The sequence below is a fragment of the Labrus mixtus genome, chromosome 23, assembly GCF_963584025.1.
Source record: "Labrus mixtus chromosome 23, fLabMix1.1, whole genome shotgun sequence".
Taxonomy (NCBI): Eukaryota; Metazoa; Chordata; class Actinopteri; order Labriformes; family Labridae; genus Labrus; species Labrus mixtus.
Genome location: NC_083634.1, coordinates 14,644,107 through 14,665,715, shown reverse-complemented (window position 1 = coordinate 14,665,715; position 21,609 = coordinate 14,644,107). Strand labels below are relative to the sequence as shown.

Here is a 21,609-nt window from a genome sequence, read left to right as displayed (position 1 = left end):
ACACAATACATTGTTAAATAATGGCAATTTAAAATACAATTATTTAATACATTTTGTCTCTGAAACTATTTTAGCAACAAGGATGGGATTTTAAACTATTATTTTAGTAGATAAGTCGCAAATGGGTTATGTGTAACTTGTTTTGTAAACCTGTTAGCTGCAGGTTTGCTCTCTTAGTCCACTTCCCCAGCATGATCTCTTTATTGTCTGATTTCCTGTTTTAGTATGTTCCTTCTCTATTCATTGAGCCACTTGTGAAAAGATAGACTGATGCAGCCAGAAATACTGGTCTGCCTTTTCAATTGTTTCTTCACCCTCCATGTCATTGTTTCTAGTATCGTAGTATAACTGCACGCCAGCTTAGCAAACTGGATCCTCCTCATATGGACGTGTGATGTGTTTGAACCATTCATTTGTCCAAGTTATTGAAGAGTTACTGTCTATAAATGTTTGAACAAACGTAATCACATTTAGGACTTGTTTTCATGTTTGCATTAGGGTTATAATTGTAGTCTGTCCGGGCCAAAAGGAAATAAACTAAGTCACAAGGAAATTAAACATAAACAGTGACAATGATCATTTTCAATTTCAATGGTCCAAAATATCCACAGTGGATCATTTGAGTGCCCCCCCCCTAAATTCATGTTGTTTCTGGATGTGCAGTATATAGTAGTATACAGGGCTTTCCAAAGCCATAAGGAGTATTCAGCCAGTAAGGAAAAGTAGCCAGCTAGGAGGTGAGCAACATGTTGTTCATAAAAGCTCACACTTTGGGGCTTCTGGTACATTTCAATGCCTCTATTCTATCATGTACACTGATAATTATTACATATATTGTGGTGTTATAACCACGCCTAACACGCCATACAAACACAAAAGTAACATGTGGCTGACTGATAGATTACACTCAATTATGAGTGTTTCTTAGCCGTTGCCCCTACATGTTGCTCTATGTGCTGATGCAGTGTAAAATGTGGAATTAAACGGGACTAAAATAAGTTGCATTTTGGATGCATCAATGCCGAGTTTGCTGTGTCCTTTGGGATATTTTTGCATAAAAATGGGTATCGAGAACCAGTCTTTTTTTGGTATATGTATGAGATTGGTCAGTAGCGAAAGTACTGGACAACTTGTTGCTCCTAACAGTATTAACATCAACATTACATCTGAATTAACAGTCAGGGCTCTCCATAAGATCCTGTGTTTAATCGAGATATGCTAACAATCGCCTCTCTGCCAATTTGTGCAAAGCCTTAATCCTGGTTCTGCAGCTAAATCAAACTCAGCAAAGTTTTTATACATGACTGTTGGGTATAAACATTTACCAGTCATGTGGCTGATATCCCTTTGAAACTTACTGGCGCTTGGCGGGTATGGATTTCGGACCCTGAGTGTAATATAAAGTTGTTCCATACTGTGAGCATTATTTCATAGGCGATATCTTCTTCCTTGATTTGTGTTACGGAAGTTTTTTTTCCTCCAGACCAAGTAGCACAACTCAACAGAACACCAGCTGTCGGCCAAATAACAAAGTGGTCAATTACTGTAAGTAGTCTCTTGTTGATTCCAATAAATATTTTGGACTAACAAGTTGTGACTTAGGCTTAATCAGCAGAATGTCACAGAGCTTTTGTAACCAGAGAAGCTACAAAATAAAAAGTTGTCTTTCAACATTTTTCCACAAAATTAATTTTCTTTTTTGCACCAAATCATAGAGAGAAGTATAGATAAGAGTGTTGATAGAATTTCCCCATTGATAAGCAGTATCTGTATCAATACCAGTGTCATGTCAATAAAATCTTAACGACAACCATCCCTGTGTATGCAACCTGTGCTAGGATGCATACAAAGCAACATCACTGCATACATTGCAAGATGGCCCATATGAAGGGATAGGAAGCCTAGTCTGACACTAACAGCATTTGCCTTTGATTAGAGGCAAGAATAAAGTTCCCTCACAACCAAAAAAACACTCGAAATGCTAGCTTAGGCACTTTAATTGAAGTAACCTTTTAATGATTGGCGAGGGGGCCTTCAAGTATACACTTACTGCCCCTGTGATTTGCCTCGCTTACCCTTCTAAATCAAGCAGCAGAAATTGGGATGGGATCGAAAGAATGGTGGGATGAGGGCACTGAAATATTTTATTGGAGATCTTGGTGCCAGACAGGAATAAGGACAATCGATTGACAGCCAATTCATATATAAACCGGATGCTCAACAACTTTAATTGATTTATGGTCAGTTGCTGTACGCTTACGTAACCTGTAAGGTCCATTATGTACTGTATCGATTTAGTCAATACATTTTAAGCAAAACATTTTTTTTGATCTGGCTTCTCATTTTGCAACCTGTTCGTCTGTTGAATTGTTGTTTCTGGCAGGTGAATGCAATTGTGCAAATGCTGCTGTGATTGTCTGGACTTCTTTTAATGACTCAGGAGGCTGTGAAACTGATTTGCCCTTCTGGGATTAATAAATTTGTGTGACTCTTAAATAAAAACAGCAACAGTCAATACATCAAAAGGGAGGCATGAGAAAGGATAACAGCATGCATGTGATTTCTATCATGGCAAGATAACATAATGTTATGAATTGTCCTCATCGCATGATCATTTTTATAAGCTAGAGATAATCCAATTTTCTGTTCTTACTCTGATTTTAAAGATTATTATTATAAATGTTTTTGAATGTTAGCCTTTATAAGACGGGACAGCTGTAAAGGGACAGAAAAAGTAGGAAAAGAGAGTTGGGGATGACATGTACAAAATAGCACCCTGATCTGTGGTTGAACCAGTGACCACTGTTTAAGTCATGAACGGTTTCAGAGGTATCCATATGATTTCTTCATTAACCCCAAACCACCGTCTTTCCTCTATTTGAGGTGTCTTGTCTATTCCGGTTTGACCTTTTTTATCCTGCTCCAGGACTCGGATAGTGACAGTTCCAGGTTTGAATTGGCCATCAATCACCAAAGCAACCATAGATAAAGTAAACACTGCTGAGCACAGTTTGATGTATTTCATCCGACGCCCTGGGAGTGTGAAAGTCTCAGCGAATCTCCCTGCAAGCTGCAGAGCTCGAAATCCAATACAGATGAGCTAAAAGCACCACATGAGTTTATTAACACAAGCGTGCTGATGAAGACCGTTTTTCATTATTCTAGTGTTCACCTTTTTGCTCGACTTCATTCATGCTCTCCTTGAATGAGTCATCTAATAAGAAATCTATAAAACACATGCGCACTTGCACACATACACCCAGGAAACCATAAATTATCCCTCTGTCCTTACCAAACCAGTCACTAGGCAGATGAAGAGAAAGACAAAGCTAGCCAGGGCCCTAGCAACAGAGAACCTGCAGCTAACACACATACACACACACACACTGGATCATTCACTCTTTAACATTCTCATTTGTTCTTGCCGGCGCTCACACATACTGGGAGTTTCTTCTTGTCCCCAGACGCATGCAATGAGTTGTCAGTCAGATCCGAATTAAGTTTTGATTTAATGAGTTGTGTTAGTCATTTTTACCTGAGGTTCCTGTGGAAAAATTAATAGAGGACTCGCAGGTGCTACCAAGGTGTTTCACAAACAATGCAGTGTAGTTCAGCGCTTTGTGTGTGTTCGATTGTCTGACAGGGTTAAACAGGCCCTTCCAGTTGAGCAGAGTGGTAGGTGTGGCAGCTAACTGTAGACCTTCGATTTTAAGGGCTTGACGTCATTCAGACGAAGGAGTGTGAATTTCTCTCCCATTGCTTGAATGTTTTTCAGTCCTGCTGAGTCATCTGATGTCAGTCCTCCGTCAAAATTTGCATTTCTTATAGTGATCACATGTGTATGCATTCTTGTCGGTTGTTGTTCTGATACATTTGTAACTCCAAATAAGGAAACATCTAAAAGATATGCACCTGTATTTGTACTAAAGCTAAAGTTGAAACAAGCTAACCAGTCCTTCAAACTAAATAAAACCATTCCTAGATACCAAAACAGCTGTTTAAAGCCTTTTCCACATTTGCACTCCTGAAAGGTTCTAGAAAATTTTACGTAGATTGTCCCCTGAAATCTTCCTGAGACAGTTGTTCACACATGCACATCACAGTGGGAAACTTTCACAGCCGTTGGAGAAGGGGTATAGGAGGCAAGACGCAACGTTTAAAAAAAAAAAAAAAAAATACAGAAGTTGCGTATGAAGCAACAGAGAACAACGCTTTAATGAGAAATGTAGCCTTTATATCAATGCTATCAATGTTTGACAAAATTAAAATATCCACAAAAGAACAGAAGAACATACCGGAAAACATAATGAAGCAGTTTGATAATGAGGCATGGAGACAACACCGGGTCTGTGCTTACAGTTTATGGTTGTGCATCGGTCACAGGATGTAAAATACACCACCCACTCGCTCACGGTGAATTTTCCTGAGTATTTCCTGCTGCCTTCACGCAACAGCTCAACCCGAGTTCACGCGGAACATTTACTAGGCGGCTGGCAGGATAAAGTCTGGTTAAAGTCAGTGAAAAATGAGTCTGTTTGTGTTACATCAAGCAGCTAACACTTCAACTTCAGGAAGTTTTGTGAGACTGTGAAAGCATTACTGTAGTTTGAATATTTTTCATTGTGTAAAATGGAACAACAATTGCAAAAAGTTTCTGAGTTAATTGTCCAAATCAAAACTTTTCTTGTTTCTCAATGCTACACCCGAGCAGTAGTAATGCTCCTTATTATCCAAAACATATTCTCCACAGCTTAGATGCTCCGTGTGAAAAGTTTTGTGGTGGTGTTGCTTGCACTATACCCGTTACTTTCTTAACAGTCGTTGAAAAAAAAGGCTATTTTAAAATGTTTTTAGTACCCCCAACTGTTGCCCAACTTCTCTCTGAGGCTCTAACCCGTGTCCCGTTTACCTCTCTTATTCTGCAAGATTAACTGCGTCATTAGTGGGAACTTTCTGATCTCTGCTGAGTCACACTGATTCAGATTCCAGGCAGTGTTAAAATTGGGTTAGTTGGGGTTCATGTCACACAGTGGCTGCCTGGTAAATTAGCACCTGCCACCTGCCAAATGCTAGTAAAATATGAGAGTGGCTCGCAGATTATTGACAAAATATTTTTGAGCTTAAAAAAAGGCAAATTTTTTTTTATTTCAGTGACTGGTTTAAAAAACATTGAATGTGTGAGCCAAGAATAAGCAAAGCCAGGGTCGGAAATTATCACCCGCCTAGCACCAAATGCAGATACGTTTTCTGTTTTGGGGAGAACATTTCAGGGGGCCATCGGCCACCTGCTGGGTAAATGTTGATACAATTATAATCATGTGTAAAGATATGCTGTGTTTTAAGCACGTTTGATGGAGCTGCAGCTTGTCTCTCCTGCTTCTCTGCTGTCTCACATATGTGTGCTGACATACACCAACATACACTGAAACGTACACGTAAAAAAAAAGGAATTTCACACATGCGTAATTAAGCACCATTAACTATTGAAATTCACAGATTAATCGCAATTAAAAAAAAATTGGCGTTTGATAGCCCTTAAATAAACTTGAATCATGTATATTTAGCACCATTTCAAATCAGTCACCCTGTGGAACGACGCAGACCTCTTTACCACGGTGGCCCACATGTTCGGCTCACACTCACTCACATCAAGTTGCATAGGAGCAGAACAAGGGGATGCCAGGAAGTGCTGTGCTTTTTGTATATAAACAGTGACAGCAACAGAGCAAACAGGAGCTCTGGATTGATTTTACACACACAAAACACATGCCTTGGGAGCTAGGGTAGTACAGTTCAAGAGAACACACACATACAACATTTAATTCCCAGCAAACTGAGACCTAGCGTCACACCACCTTGCTAAAGTAAGGGGCCTTTCACAAATGTACTTACACTTGTGTGTGTGTGTTTGTGTGTGGAGAGAGTTTGTATAGCCAGTTTGCATATAGAGTATACATACATTATGCTGTGCTGCCTATACAACTGGAAGCATCTATGAATACTACAACTAGTCGGATCATCTTTTTGACAGCAGTTACTTGTTACATCATTATATATGAATCTGGATTTCAATGAAACCTGCACCTCTTCTGAGCCAAAATCGGTTATGTTTATCAACATCAAATGTCTTAAAATCCTTCTACAATGATGTCTGCCTGTAGATGATTTAATAAGTCATTAACATTGACTCACTGGCATGATGAAAAATGTTCTACTACATAAACTAACATGTGTGAATGATGTATTTATGGTCGTCTCAAAAGCTACAAACGGGCCCGATAATAGTCTATACATTTTGGAAATCATCATCCGAAGGGCGTATCAAAATGTAGCATACATTAAAAAAGAAGGAACCTTCAATTGTTTTCAGTGGCTTTTTAAAGCTGTGACTTACTGTAGCTGCATTTGTTCTTGTTATTTCCTCCATTGCCAAATATGAATTATGCAAACGTGTATACACCCTGGTCCAGTTTCACTGAAATGAAAGAGAGGAACCGTCAAACAGGTGCAGTAACATTTCTGTCAGGCATTTGGCAGCTTTTTAACTTGGTCCTTTTAATTTCCCTGAGTGGTTGTTTCACATGAGTACTCCCAAAGTTATTCCCCGTTGGGAGTTCCTTGTAATTAGCTAACTGGCTCCAGTTAGTAGTTGTGGCTTTAGACATTATTTGTGTGTGTGTGTGTGTAGGAGTAACTATATAGCAACCATAATACTGTGGTTTACGAAAAGAACAAAAGTTACTTGTGATAAAAGTTGGATATTTTAACCTCTTCTGAGATACCCCTGTTAAGTAAGGTTGATGCATACATCATGCCCCCCATTGAAGTACAGCAGGGGTTGTCAATGAAGTTTTTTTTCTTGGAGCCCGTCTTTGCATTGGAGAGGAACATTAATAGAAACAAAAGTGTATGAATAGCAGGGTAGAACAAAAACAGAAATGATGTGAAGGGGGAGGGTGGGAGCAAAAGACAGTAAAAGAAGGATGAAAGAGATAAAAAACATCGATATACAGTGCAGATTCAGCATGCGACAAATCTCCATGGTAACACATCCATTACTGCCCAGAGTTTGGAGGTGTGTGTGTGTGTGTGTGTGTTTCTGTGTCCTCCCACCCACAAATTTCAGTGTAACGCAGAAGCTTTGTTGCCATGTTATCTATCTGATAATGACCCTATCTGTCCTTAGCTTGTAAGCTAACATGTAGCTGTATTTGTATTTGTTAGGTAGAAAAGAGGAGAAATGTATTCCTCAGATAATACCTTATACTTTAAATCAAAGTTCCAATGTTAAGCATCATCTAGTTTCTGATACACATGTTTATAAATAGCATATTGGATCCAGGCCATAAACTAAAAGTGTTCATCTAAGAACCTCCTAGTTACTTCATAAAAAAAGGGAAAGAAGGGACGTTGTTACACATTAAATTGATTTGATAAATAATTATGCTTTGCTTGGCATTGTGGTACCAATAAGGTGCATACTGAGCAAAGCATATTGAGGACGTATTTTGTGCACAATATGACATTAATAAGATCTTTGTTACCGGTAAGTGTGAGGATTGGCTGTTAAAAATGTTTTAATTCTCTGTACACTTACACGGGTGTTTAAATTAGTTTGGTTGATCCGACCAGGACAAGTTGTAAATAGTTGGAGCTTTTATGATGTAATAAATTCTGATCACCAAGACGTATGATAACAACAACAACAACAACAACAACAAGTCCTCCTTCCCAAACAGGTTCTACAAAATGAACATGGTGGTGGAGCTGTCACTCCCACAGACTTGTCCACAGCCACTTGGTCCTGAAAAGAGGTCCAATCATGGTTCAAATCACTGACAGGTGTGTGAGTGAACAGAGGCTTCAGCAGTTCCACAGACGACACCTGGGCGGGTTTATTTCCGACCGTTTTTTTTTTTATGAAGGCTATTCATAAATAAAGGGACAGAAGCCCTAGTCAGACTGCCGTTTCAAGCCGCAATATTTACACCCCCTCTGACGTTTCGCCCATGTACTGTCATCTGAGGTAGAAACGGAGTCGTTACAGAGGTGGTGTCGATGGAGCCAGCGGGGAAGCTCGCCGCTGTGTGTTTGTGAATGGCTTGACTGTGTGTGTACGTGGAGCTCCCGCTGTGCCGTGCGTCCGCAACACCGAAACGCAATGCCAATTCACAGACCGGGACACCAATACTGCGTCGTCGTGGAATCAATATGAATGTTCAAAGACGTGATGACGGCTGAGCTTACTTGCAGCACTTTTTGAGGGAAAAAAAGCAGTCTTAAAAAAGCTTAAGAGAGAGACGTCCGCTGTCCGTCCGTCTCTCCCTCATGTCAAAACAGAAACGTATCATGCCTTAATTTCAGTATTTTTATGCAGCTGCTTGCTTTTCATGCCGTCATGCAGTCTGAGGATGATTGTTTTGATATGCATCATTGTCGCACGGCTTTTTTTCCAGTTTGTGCTGAACTACCGTGTCGGGTTGCTGACAGCCTCGGAATTATTTAAGTTGTGATTGATAATTAATTATAGTAATGTCAAAGTAATATTTACAGACTTGGACATATCATTTCAAACCGTACAGAGACATAATTGTTTTCTGCATCACTGGAAAGTTTGCGTGTGACATCGCTTATATATGCTGTGCCACAGTAACGCCCCAGCTGAGAGCAATGTGTCGTCCTTATTTATTAATTTGAGTAAGCAGACAGAGAAAGAATGGAAAAATTGCTAGCTTAAATAGCACCACAGTAACTGCCTGTGGCAATTGGCGCTGGTCTTTGTGGATGAGCTGTGTTTGCGACCAGGATTATTTGCATAGGTAGGGGGTTATTTTGCACCTTCGCATCCATAATTTCTACATAGATGCAAATGAGAAAAGGATGCTATCTGCTTGTTAGTGCAGTTTGCGTGCATTTCACCCTTTGAGTGTACTTTGTGGAATCTTTTTCTCTCATTCGCACAGGTGTAGCGCCTGCAAAAGCAGTGCAATCCTTTTGTACATCTGTCCACTTGTATTTGCAAGAATGTCTTTTTGCTTTACATCTACAAACACCTTAGACACTTCAGTTTCTGTAATGAACAAAAGAGTGGGGAAGTACATGGCGTTGGCCACACTCATTAAGCAGCCGTCTGAAGCCTTCGTTATCAAATACGCTGTATAGGCGTAAGTCTTTATAAATAACGCAGAAAAGTGCTTTTGTTATCATCCGATCCCGTTTAGACGTTGAAGGAAATTTCAAACTGCACGACTTAATGTCCAACTCACAACTTCCTAGTGTTAGACAAAATGAAAGCAAAGATTACGGGTGCATTTTAGATTTTTGTAAACGGTGGATAGAGTTTCTCATCCTTGCTTGTTTGTTTTGATCTGATCTGATCTTTCAAAACTGCCATCACAGCTTTGCGGCCCGATCGATTCTATAAAATCTGTATGGGCGCACACATCTGCAGAGAGCACATGTCAATATAAAGATTTTTAGAGCACAGCCCGAGCAGCAAGTTTAAGTCTGCAGACCAGGACAGGAGAGAGGTTTGAGTTATTGGCAACACACAGTCAATTGAGTTCAGGTCAGTAAATGTCCAGTAAAAGCTTTGTTCATATTTAATTGGAATAATTTTGTAAAATTGCACCGTTCAGATGTGCTTGTTTGAGTACAATAGTTCCTGTGTATGCTCTGCTAATACTGCATACTTTTTTGGCGCTGCTTTTGAGATGAGATTCAACAAATTTTAATTGTGATGATGAAGTAGGGCTGCAGTAACTGGTAATCTGGGCTTGGCCACCCCATTTAAAAAAAAAAAAAAGTCTGGATTCGGCCCTGCTTCGTGAACTGACGCACTTCGACCACGTCATGTTGCTTTCTCCAGAGGCCTCTGTTGAGGGGACAGAGGGGGCAACAAGTGCAGGACAGAGACTTGTCAACTTCTCGAGGATAACAGTATTTCCTTCATCGATCCACAGTGACTGACGCTGCTTCTGCCAAGAGTGTCGTGTCTGATTTCACAGCTGTAAAAACATTTTCTATAGCGATGGATGAATCCTAAAAAACACTTAAGGCAAATTGCATTTTAGAAATCAAGGTTACTCGATTGATTCAAGGAATCATTTCATCCCTAGATTGAAGTAGTAATGGGTTTCTGAAAGTCTACCCCACAATTAGGATTTAAAACCACTTTCAGAAATAACTGTTAATGACTTGGATTTTTTAATATTACTTTTCCTCTATTAAAAAAGTAACTTAAATTCTCCCTGAAAAGAAAAACTATGAAACATGTGATTGTCCATTGTGACTGCAGTATAGGCTAATGTGAGGAGAGCAGTCCAATCAGATGATAACAGGCAGTCTGATCACATTATAAGTGATCATTAATAATGGATGGAGTATGTGGAAGACGAAACGGAGATTCCTTTCACAGTATCAAAGATGCTTCTTGTTCATCTTATGCTTACTCCCTAAAATGTAATGTGGTCATAGATCTGAATGGCATCTTCCCGTAACCCGGAAAAGTAAAAGCCAGCAATAATGAGGCCTGAGTCAAAACACAGGCAGTAATGCCTTGGATTAAAATGACTGGTGTGTGTGTGTGTGTTTTGGTCTCATGCTCATGCTTGTGTATGAAGTGTGGCAGCCAATGGCTCTTACATTATTTAAGTGATTTGAGTTTTTACTTGACGAAGCATATGAACTTGTATAGGTTTGAGTTAATTTGTTTGTTTTTTTTGTTACTGTGCGTGTGTGGGTGAATCCAGTATGTATGTGGCAGTGCAGGAAGGACAGCAGGAATAATGTGCCATTTGATAAATAACAGAATACATGATAATGTATGTGGAGACATTTTGGAAGTGCCACATTAATTGTTCATTTTTTTTGCTTACAACTCAGATTTGCCTTTTAAACACTCATGTAGGCCATCCAGACTTCTTCAGCCTTATTCACACTCGTGCATGCTTCCATCACATTGTCACCTGGAGTTGTTAAAAAAAGGTCATATAATGGATTAGGTATGTGTCATTTAGCCATGTGTTTTCAGTTCACTCCCTCCAATCCTTCTACAAGAGGTCCCTTCATCTGGCAGCGATGTCATCAACACACCCTGAGATTCAGCACTCGACTGCAGTTTGTCAGCTTTTGTGAATGTCAAATTAGATTTCCCTCGTTGGACTTCGGAATCCATTTCTCTGAAAGCAGCTTTACACTCGTATTCACGAGTCCAATAGAGCATCAGAGAGAATGTGAGAACAACACAATGATGTCACTTATTGTCCTCGCACAAGTCTATAATTATAACTGAGAGGAGAGGTGGATATGCTCATGTGTGTTCGGGGCGGGGAGGGGGGCAGTTTCTTAGAAGACAAAAATAGTCAGACATGAAAGAGGATAGGAGAGAAGCAAGACCAAAGAGTGGAGGACTGTAGAAGAAGGGAAAGAACTCGGAGAGTTGGTTTGTCTCATTTCACTGACTGGTACTTCAGCTTTAGTTTGTGGTGTTACGGATCACAAATCCCTCGGCTTGGATCGGATCATTCTTTCAGATCAACCAAAAAAAATAAAAATAAAGTTTACCACTCCTCAGCTAGACGTGACACAAACTGTGAAATGTAACACCATAGCCATAAATCAAAATGCTTCTCCATGAATGAAGCCTAAATTATGTATCACATCCTACTCTACTTTTTTTCACTATAGGCTTACACATTGCTACTATTCCAATAATAATAGCCTAGTAGAAGCAGTTGGAGCTGAAACCTGAACTCTCTTATTATCAAGAAAGTGCTTTTAAAATCTGAACACAGCTGACTGTAATATAAAAAACAGCTTCATTAAAAACAGTATTTATAACTCAGGGGACAGGGGGAGGTCAGGGACATCAGCTGCACAAACACTAAAAAGAAATCTTTGGGTGCGCAAAAAGTTTGCTGTAATCTACAGATATCTTACGTCATTAAGGATGGAACTACAGATGTGTAAAACTATCTTCATTTATTAGCCTGTTCAGTCAGAGACACTGATGGGGGATGACATAGTTATAGCTTTAGTGAAACTTGAAAGACTTTGTTTTTTTGGGGGGAAAACAAGGCATGCTTTGTCCGCAAATTTCTTCTTTTGGCTCGCGTAACCAGGTTCAGGTTACTTTATTTACCTGTTTTGCGGTTAACAGTCAGACTGCACATTGTTGAAATGTGCTAGACGCAGCTCAACCACCCGATCACACATTAAAGGCCTTAACACACCAAGCAGACTGCAAAGAACTAGTGGGCGACGAAGGCCGCCTTTGGTCTCCCAACACCTTTTGTCTTGGCCAAAAAGTTGCACTGGAACACACCGCAAAGACTACAGCCGACGGTCTCCTTGGTGTGTCAGGGCCTTTATAATAATGAGAAATAGAAAGCCCAAAGCATCCACCTCAAACAAGGCCACATTCGGCCCTTCTCTTATCTGTCCTCTGGGTTTCATGCCACATGTCAATTGCTCAGAATTCAATTTCCTCCCCTTGTGTTGTGGCTTAATTCTGCCTATTCCACTTTATGCAGGTCTGCACTGTCAGCATGAGGATGTGGGAGGTGGGTTGGGGTGCAGACATTAGATCATACCATCTGGAGCAAGAAACTAACTAGCACAAAGAAGATACACAAAGAATGATTATGCATATTTCCCATGGCCTGAATATGGTTCTGAAGGGAGGAATAAGTTGTTAACATGTGGTTTGTGTGGTTATTTGTGACAGAGCGAGCCGCTTCTTTTTCAAGCGACAGAGAGATAATTAAGTGCCGAAAATGACTTGTCAGTGTCGGAGGTAAAGAACAAGAGAAAGAGACGATTTTTACTGTACGCATTCGCTCCACACCAACAGTGTGAATTTCACTGGACCGTCTCCCTCATTGGTGTCAAATCTCCGAGAGGCGTGTGTGATTTATGCTGCTGCATGCATGCGCATGCATGTCTTTGTAGCCCACACCAGTGTGTATTCTTGTTTCTGCACGGCTGTTTGTGTCACAGCCCGTGTGTGTTTGCGGCTCGTCACCCTGGAGCCAGTCGTCCTTCTCCTCTGACCCTGATCCCTGTCACCTGTCCGCTCAGATCACACACACACACACACACACACACACACACACACACACACACACACACATGATTGCTGTGACCCTTTCCTGGGGTTGAAACCCAATCACTCTTGCACACCATGTAAACCTACCAGCGCAGCTTTGTTTTCTTTTTGTGGGTTTGTGTTCGAGTCAAAAAGTCCTACTGTATGCTGTTAGATTAAATTCAGGCTATTTTAATAAAAAACTACGATACAAAGAAACTTTTAACTTTGCATGCTATGGCTGTTTTGTTCAAACTAAAGACCAATACAGTAAAGGAAGCTGGGATTAGCAGTACAACTGAGCAAACTGAGGTCATTGTCTCGGCACAGTTCACGAGTAAGGTTTTCAACAAAAAGATGCTAGCCCTGATGGCTTCTTGCTTTTCAAATAAGATCTCCAACAACTCCACTGTACCTGTAGTTTGAAACACACTGGGTCCAAAATTCATCCAACAATGCGTGGTAGCTTTGGGTTGTTTAACTTTTCCTTAATTTTTTCTCACTTTCAGGTTTACTTTCAGGTTTACTGTCAGTCTCCATTGCTTCCTGCCTCATCATGTCTTCCCATGCTCACATATTGGCCTCTCTCTCCTCAGGAGTCTAAATCATCGCGCTCCAGCATGCCGCGATGTCGGAACTCCGTTGCTACGACCACAACAGACGACCAGCCGCACATTGGTAACTATCGGTTGCTAAAAACCATCGGCAAAGGCAACTTCGCCAAGGTCAAACTGGCACGACACGTCCTGACCGGGAAAGAGGTAGGCATTCATGCACACACGCTATATTTGTCTCAAAGCTTTGAATCTGTCTTTTACTTACAGAGTCTCCCCGACTGTCTGAACTCAAGACTTATTTTTAGCCATATTCTGAAGGACCACTTTGCTATTGACTGTTTATTTTGATAGAAACTGGTCAGATAGTGACTAAATGACAACAGCACTGCTGAGAAAATCTATTCAAGAGGAGAAAACCTTGTGTTTGAAGTGTTCATATGTAAAACTGAGTAACAATAGCATCAAAATGCTACGACCTTAATGAACAATAAGAACAGGAAATGTCATTATTTTAGGAATTCTTACCACTTTACTCAGCAGTTAGTGTCAAAACAATGAAAAGAAAGGAAGACCAGGGTGTTCTCTAATTAGTCCAGATGGTGGAAACAAGAAGAAATACTGTGAATGTTTAGCTAATGTCTTAATGTTAATCCTGGTTGATGAGAATAGGGGAGGGTTCATGCTGCGACACACAGTAGGTCTGGTCTGATCCTTGGCTTCCATGTCTTTGGAGACGGTACATCTGCTGCAGGAGATTAGATCACCACTGTCGGCTTGAATGGGGAGCCTAAAAGTCTCCGGGCTTACTGTGAATTCCATTTGTGACGTCACGTGGTGGTCTGTCCCTTTAAGGGAAAAAAAAGCTGTGTCTGCAGCGGAGTGCGTGCTGGGCTCAGTCTGAGGACCAGTCAAGTAAACTCTTGCTCTGTGTGTGAGAGAGGGAGAGCTAGAGAGGGGTGGGCAGGTTCTGTCAATGTGTGACAGCTCTCTGCCTGACACCCTGATAACACTCCTTGTGACTCGCTGGCAAACACACACACACACACACACACACACACACACACACACACACACACACACACACAAAGAAAACAAGGGAGAGTCAGTCAGACAAGCACAACCAGAAAGAGGAGTGGAAGAAAGGAGTTACTTGACAGAGAAAGACATAAATGGTGGAGAGAAGTAGACCTTCCTTCTTTTATGTTCCCGTTAAGATATAATTCTTTGTTTCCCTCGCCTTATCTTTGCATCTCTCACTTTGAATCCCTCCCATCTGCGTGTGTCTCTATTTGTTTTCATGTATACATTTTATTTTTGTAAACAAACACCACACAGATAGAACAAACAGCTATCATCTACATGTCAGCTCATATGATAGGTGCTCAGTTATCTTCAGTCACCTCGAGGTAACAAACACGATCCACCCTCAAGCTTTATCTCACTACTGAAATAAGATCTGATTTGCGAGGACAAAAAAATTCTCCACCATATTTTTCAGAGAGTTTCTTAACACTGTCTTATTCTCCTTTTGAGGAGATTAAGCAGTAGGAAGTGATACCAGTTTGATACCATTGTTTGATCAGACCTTGCTGTCTTAAAATCTGAATCAAAAGCAACCCATGTCAGCTGTTTAGACTGTCTCCCAAGTAATGATGGTCCACATTCCTTAAACCAGATTCTGAGAGGTACCACTTTCAGATTTTGAACCGAAAACCTCATTATAGCGAGGACGTAAGCCCGAGTTTGTGTGTGTCCTTGTCTTTACAGTGCCCCGTTATGCAACTGTCCCCTGCTGCGACTGTGTTTATCACTTGATGCTGTGATATTCTACTGTTCTTTTTTGTGTGTGTGACGTCTCCGAAAACGGTGTGTGTGTGTGTGTATGTTAGTGCTGTTTTCACAGGCTGAGGCTGTTCAGGTTTGTGTGAGAGAGATGCGTCAAACCCACTGCAGCAGGTGTGATAACTGATAGAAGTGTAATATATACGTTCTTGTTTTTGCTTCTAGGTTGCTGTAAAGATCATTGATAAGACGCAGCTCAACTCCTCCAGTTTGCAGAAGGTGGGTCTCTCTCTTTACCTCTATCTCTCAAAAGCACACACACACACACACACACACACACACACACACACACACACACACACATGAACTTTCTAGCTCAACATTCAAACCTCAGTTCTTGTTGTTCCTCTCAAAGCTGGCATTATAGAGTCACTGCCCCATGTGTCCTTTCTCTTTCGCTGTCTCTCTCTCTCTCTCTCTCTCTTTCTCTTTCTGTCTGTCTGTCTATCTCTCTCGCTCTCTCTCTCTCTCTCCCTCTCTCTCTCTCTATTTCCCCTTTTTGCTGTCCTTCTGAAGTGGTCTAGTTTTCAGAGAGAGTTTTAATTACAGGAAACAAGCAGCAATTACTTCTTTTGATCGTGGCAGGGTGGGGTCTGCCCACTCACACGCATACTCTCTAACCATGTATGCTTGCTCCCTCGACACACACACACACACACACACCAAACATACATACATGCACCAGCAGACATGCGCCATGAAATAGACACTTGTGTGCAAAGGAGATACCGGTACATGGCGCACATGACGAGAAAATGTGAACGCATAGCAGAGACACAACAGGGCCAACGTCACCCACACACACCCTTAAGTTGAATGTCGCCACACTAGAAAAAGCAAAATCCGTGTGCATAAGGACAAGACTTGGCCCTGTACTACTGATAACATACTCTGATCAGACCATTTCACTTTTATATTCTATGATTAATATTCATTTCTCCTATGTATATATTAACAGACTGTATGTTTACAATATGGAAATCTTATTTTGATCCAGACATTGTATTTTGTCAAACATTGTTATTTTTTGAATCCTGCAAATAATTGATGACTATCTGTCCTCTTTAAGTTTTTTACAACATGCTTATTAACAGATTAACACATTGTTTTTGTGTCATTTAATCCATTACAATATTGATTCTTAAGTTTTTGCAAAGACACATTTTAACACACATATATGCTCTGAACTTGCCATTGAACACGTAGGTAATAAGTGGAATATGACTGATATTAACCGTAATATGTTTCTTGCAGCTCTTCCGGGAAGTGAGAATCATGAAGATGTTGAACCATCCCAACATAGGTGAGTCAAACTGACCAATGAGATTGGACTCTTTTCTTCACTCACAGGGATTCAGGTCTAATTAGTGTCTAAGGACCTGTGTCCATATAGCGTTTTATTCTGAGCACCAGCGTCTTTAAAAAAAATGTTTTTGTTTTTTGAGGAGGGAGCGTTCGCAGCAACAGGCGCCCACTCGGAGAAGCGCAGCACCCAGGGTCTTTTTTTAAGAGCGCTCCACCTTTTTTGTGCCGCTGGGCCGAGCACTCGATTTAAAATCTTCGAGTGCTGTTGACGTCACCGCCGATGTTTTCCAAATGTATGATGCTCCCCGTATTTTTGTCGCCCACGGATCATGTCTTGCACCCCCATCATCTTTACTCCATGTCGCCTGGGGTGAAAACGATCTCAAATAAAAAACATACAGAGCAGTATCAATCATATTGGCAACAGACTGTCGTCATAGAGACAGGACGGACATGCAGCACTTTTCTTCTCAGAGCACAAACACACAGCCGGCGCGTTTCTGCCTGGTGAAAACTTGTTAGACACGGGGTCCTAAGGGTCACGTATTCAAGCCCGATCATGATAATTGTTTTTCTTTCTTAACATTTTTGCGCTCACCTCGCTACACTCACTTTTTGTTTCATAAATCTTCATTTCACTTCTCCTCAATTCCCTCTCCCTCTTTTTTTTGCCCCATGTCTTTTCCCTTTTCTTTGTCTTTCCACTGAAATACTCTGTGTTTGCTCTTCTTTCTCTCCCTCCAGTCAAGCTCTTTGAGGTGATAGAGACAGAGAAGACTTTGTACCTGGTAATGGAGTACGCCAGTGGAGGTAAGTGCATCTTTCCGTCACTCCCCTTGAGGCCTGGCACTCTGTTTAGTAAGAATCAAATGTTTGTTTGTGTTTATAAAAAGTGACCTCACAGCTTACAGGCACTCTGTGTTTTGTAAGTAATTTATCCTAATGTGGTTATCAGAAATACTCAGCTCTATCCTGTTTCATTTTTCTTACTGTGCACACAATTTTTATTTGTTTGTTTTTAAAGGGCAATCCTTATTTCAGCGTCCCATTCACAAGTACTCTGGTTCACAAGTGTCAGATCCCAACACTAAATCTTTCCTCCTCTTCTGCTCCTTCAGGAGAAGTCTTTGATTACTTGGTGGCCCACGGCAGGATGAAGGAGAAAGAAGCTCGTGCCAAATTCAGACAGGTATGATTGTTGTTGTGCTCCATTAAAGTCTTAAAGATACTTGTGTTTGTGCTGCTGTATGTTTAGAATAAAAAGTGTATTGCCTTCGTACATTTGAAGTTGTTTTTCATATTTGTTAATCGTGCTTAGTGAGCAGAAGCAGATATTTTGACAGGCTTTACAATGGTTTGATTTTGGATGAAACAAATGAAGAAGTATTTACTCAATGTATCAATAATTATCTTGTGAATTTGGAACAGTATTTTAATAAAGTTTGTAAAGCAAAGCAAAACAGGGATTTGTATTTTAATCTTAAACAATAACCATCATTTAAAATGGGAGTATGAAATGTTATAGTTAAATATTTTGTATCTGTTATACTTTCATATAACATTCTACCTTATGAAATCATTTCAAAGGGCTCACAGTGTCTTCTATTCTCTCTCTCTCTCTCTGTCTTTTCTCGCCTCTTTTTCTCTATCGACCACTCTCCAGATTGTGTCAGCGGTGCAGTATTGCCATCAGAAGTGTATAGTACACAGAGACCTCAAGGTGAGAACGCACAAGCAAGCATACATGCATATACCTCTATCTTTCTAGTTTTATCCACATATGATTTACATTTTTCCAGATGTAATCCCACTCCCGGAAACACAGAATCCAGAGGTTAATCACAAAGTAGTGTCTCACCTTAAGCGCGATGCCTTAGACAGCTTACTCAGTGATTGGTCGATGCATTGCTTGTATCGTTTGGCTTGTTGGGCCCCTCACTCTTTCTACATCTTAACACGTTGTCTCTCCTGTCTTTGATTCACATCAGGTGGTTTCTGAATATAACACAGCATACTCACACACAGGTCTAAAGCTTCGAGGTCGTTTTGGTTCATAGTATTACACAGAGTTTGAAATCCTCTTAACGTGCCAGCAGGCAAACCTGTCGATAAGACATTATCATGATTACAGTAACCATACAAGCACCCTTTCATCTCAAAGTTCTTCATCCAGTTTCCGGTTAGTTTGGGCTTTAAGGGGAACATTTTAAATCTTTTGACCAGGTAAAAAGGCCATCGTTTCCTACCCTTCAACAGGTAATAATGGTTGACATTTACACACAAATAATGGCAGCCTAGGAAAGAAGAGATTTCTTGAGGACAGACCGTTCTCATTAATTTAATGCGCACCATGCTGCACATTATCCTGATCACTCTGAACTGTGAGGTGAAATCTGGCACACGCTAAACTCAAATGCAAAAAATATTTCAATGACGCTGCGTTTGACAGCAAGCGGGGGGAATAATCTGTTCACTGTCCAGGACTTAAAACTCCTGTGTACCTGAAGTAAGGTTATACACTTGTTTATACAGCTGTATCTACTATAGGGGGCGCTTTTTTAAATTGAAAACACAAGTGTCAAAGTTTCTATTTTGTTACTGGGTAAAAGTGTTATTTTTTGTGTAATAAATGATTTAATCTGTCTGCAAAAGAATTAGAAACAAATGCTGATTACTTCTAAGATCACATGCCTGGAAGAGATGATGTCAGTGTTTAACACCCCAACTCCACACACACAAACACACAGAGAAATGGTGGAGTATTCAGTGCGAGTGAAAAGGAGAGTGCACCTGTTGCTAGGCAACCCCAGCCTCCTTGCTCACTGGCTCACTTTAGGCTTAGGGTACAAACACACACAGGAATAAACTGTGCGGCTCACTTTGTCCATTGTGTGCTACTTCTTGGCCTCGAGCCATTACCCCGAAAACCCCTTCTCTCACCCAGCAGGGTTTTTTCCCCTGAGAAAGCCGAGTGTCAGACTGACTGACAAACTGTCTTGAAATGTACCATCTTCAAACTCGGTATAACGGCAGAGAAAATCCATTTGCTACAACGATACTTGATAACTGGGTTGCTAATTTGTGAAACTGTATTTGCCAGATTTACAACAAGCTTTAAACCACATTTAGCTCAGACCCTACCAGAGTCGGAGTTCGTTCTATATGTTGAACAAATTATCTCATCAGTCACTTTAAATGCTCATGTCTTGGCATGCCAGTTAAAAAAAAAAAGTCTTGCTTCCCTCCTCATCTTGTGACTTTCATTTGTTTTTTTATTAATCATGGTTTTCTTTTCCCTCTAGGCGGAGAACCTGCTGCTGGATGCCGACATGAACATCAAGATAGCAGACTTTGGCTTCAGTAATGAGTTCACTCTTGGGAACAAGCTGGACACATTCTGTGGCTCCCCACCCTACGCTGCCCCCGAGCTCTTCCAGGGCAAGAAGTATGACGGGCCCGAGGTGGACGTCTGGAGCCTGGGGGTGATCCTTTACACACTGGTCAGCGGCTCGCTGCCCTTCGACGGACAGAACCTTAAGGTCAGGGAGCAGTCAAAGTGTGTTGTGTGTTTAAATGTGTCTGCATTACGTAAGCAGGGGTGGCTGTAGTATTTGTCACGCTGGTTTCGCTTCCTTCTGCCCTAAGAAATGCAGAAACTAAACTCAAAGGAGTAAATGTGTACAACTGATTAAATGTCAGACTAACAACTTTGTCTTCAAGCAAGGTTCAGTGATGCATCACATCAATACCGCAACATGTTACATTATATGCTTTTGTTTTAACACTGGTAGTTATAATTATTCATCCTACCATCATACTGTGCATTCACTCAGAACCCACATGACTCATTCTGGAAGTGCAGACACATTTTGGGTGGGCGATATAACATTGAGTGTGAGGATATTGATATTTACATGCCTGGAAACTGCCATCAAGGCTTATATTGCAGTGCAGCTGCCTGGAGTTTAGTTTACCTCCCACATTACTGCTCTCACTATTTATTTAACTCACTGTTTTCTGAGTTTACTGGCCACAAAAAGATGAATTATTTGATTTTAAATGTGTCAAACTGAGGGCAAAACAAAAAAACTAGTCTAAAATCAAGATATTTAATCTGCAATATAAGGCCCGACACTCTGCTTTGAGATTTGAAGTACAGGTTCTGTTAAAGAGGTTGATATGTTCAGTGGCACACCGTTAAAGTGCAATATGTTACATAAAGGCCACTGAAGAAGATTTTAAATGTGATATTGATTTTTGTAGTGCTTGGGTGACTGACTACTTCTACAGATGGCATCAAAGACAAACTTTCCTTGTTTTTGTGCATTTGCAGGAGCTGAGAGAGCGCGTGCTGCGTGGTAAATACAGGATCCCTTTCTATATGTCTACGGACTGTGAGAACCTGCTCAAGAAGTTCCTCATCCTGAACCCCTCTAAAAGAGGCAGCCTCGAGGTACACTGCATTCACACGTACATGCAGACACATTTCATTCTCCAATTAAAACCCCCATTCATAATACCCCTTCTTGAAACATGCAGACTGTAAAGACTCGATCAGTGATGTCTGTTCTCCTTCCTATTGGTATATGCAGCAGTACTATACTGAATCCTGGGACCTGCTTCACCATCTATCTGTGAAATTGTGGCTGAAGTGTGATGTACTTTTTAAAGACACAGTAAATACTTGTTAATTTTAGGATGTATGAGTTACTAAATTTGGTAGCAGTGCGGCTACATGAATGCTAACTAGTTTTAAATGAGTTGACCAGATTCACATTATCATCCAGAATTAAAGACGTACTCTCGTTTAAGCTTTGG

General features: G+C 40.7%; 1 protein-coding gene across 8 annotated transcripts in view; it reads left to right on the top strand.

Moving 5' to 3' along the window:
• The window catches only part of mark2b (MAP/microtubule affinity-regulating kinase 2b), a 47,604-nt gene that overhangs the window by 3,823 nt on the left and 22,172 nt on the right, over nucleotides 1-21,609 (top strand). For all 8 annotated transcript variants that reach the window (XM_061031241.1, XM_061031239.1, XM_061031238.1 and 5 more), the window contains exons 2-9: nucleotides 13,684-13,848; nucleotides 15,652-15,705; nucleotides 16,741-16,789; nucleotides 17,536-17,601; nucleotides 17,910-17,980; nucleotides 18,455-18,511; nucleotides 20,094-20,330; nucleotides 21,125-21,244. In XM_061031241.1, the coding sequence (XP_060887224.1) occupies nucleotides 13,684-13,848; nucleotides 15,652-15,705; nucleotides 16,741-16,789; nucleotides 17,536-17,601; nucleotides 17,910-17,980; nucleotides 18,455-18,511; nucleotides 20,094-20,330; nucleotides 21,125-21,244 (819 nt within the window). The remainder of the gene's footprint in view (nucleotides 1-13,683; nucleotides 13,849-15,651; nucleotides 15,706-16,740; nucleotides 16,790-17,535; nucleotides 17,602-17,909; nucleotides 17,981-18,454; nucleotides 18,512-20,093; nucleotides 20,331-21,124; nucleotides 21,245-21,609) is intronic.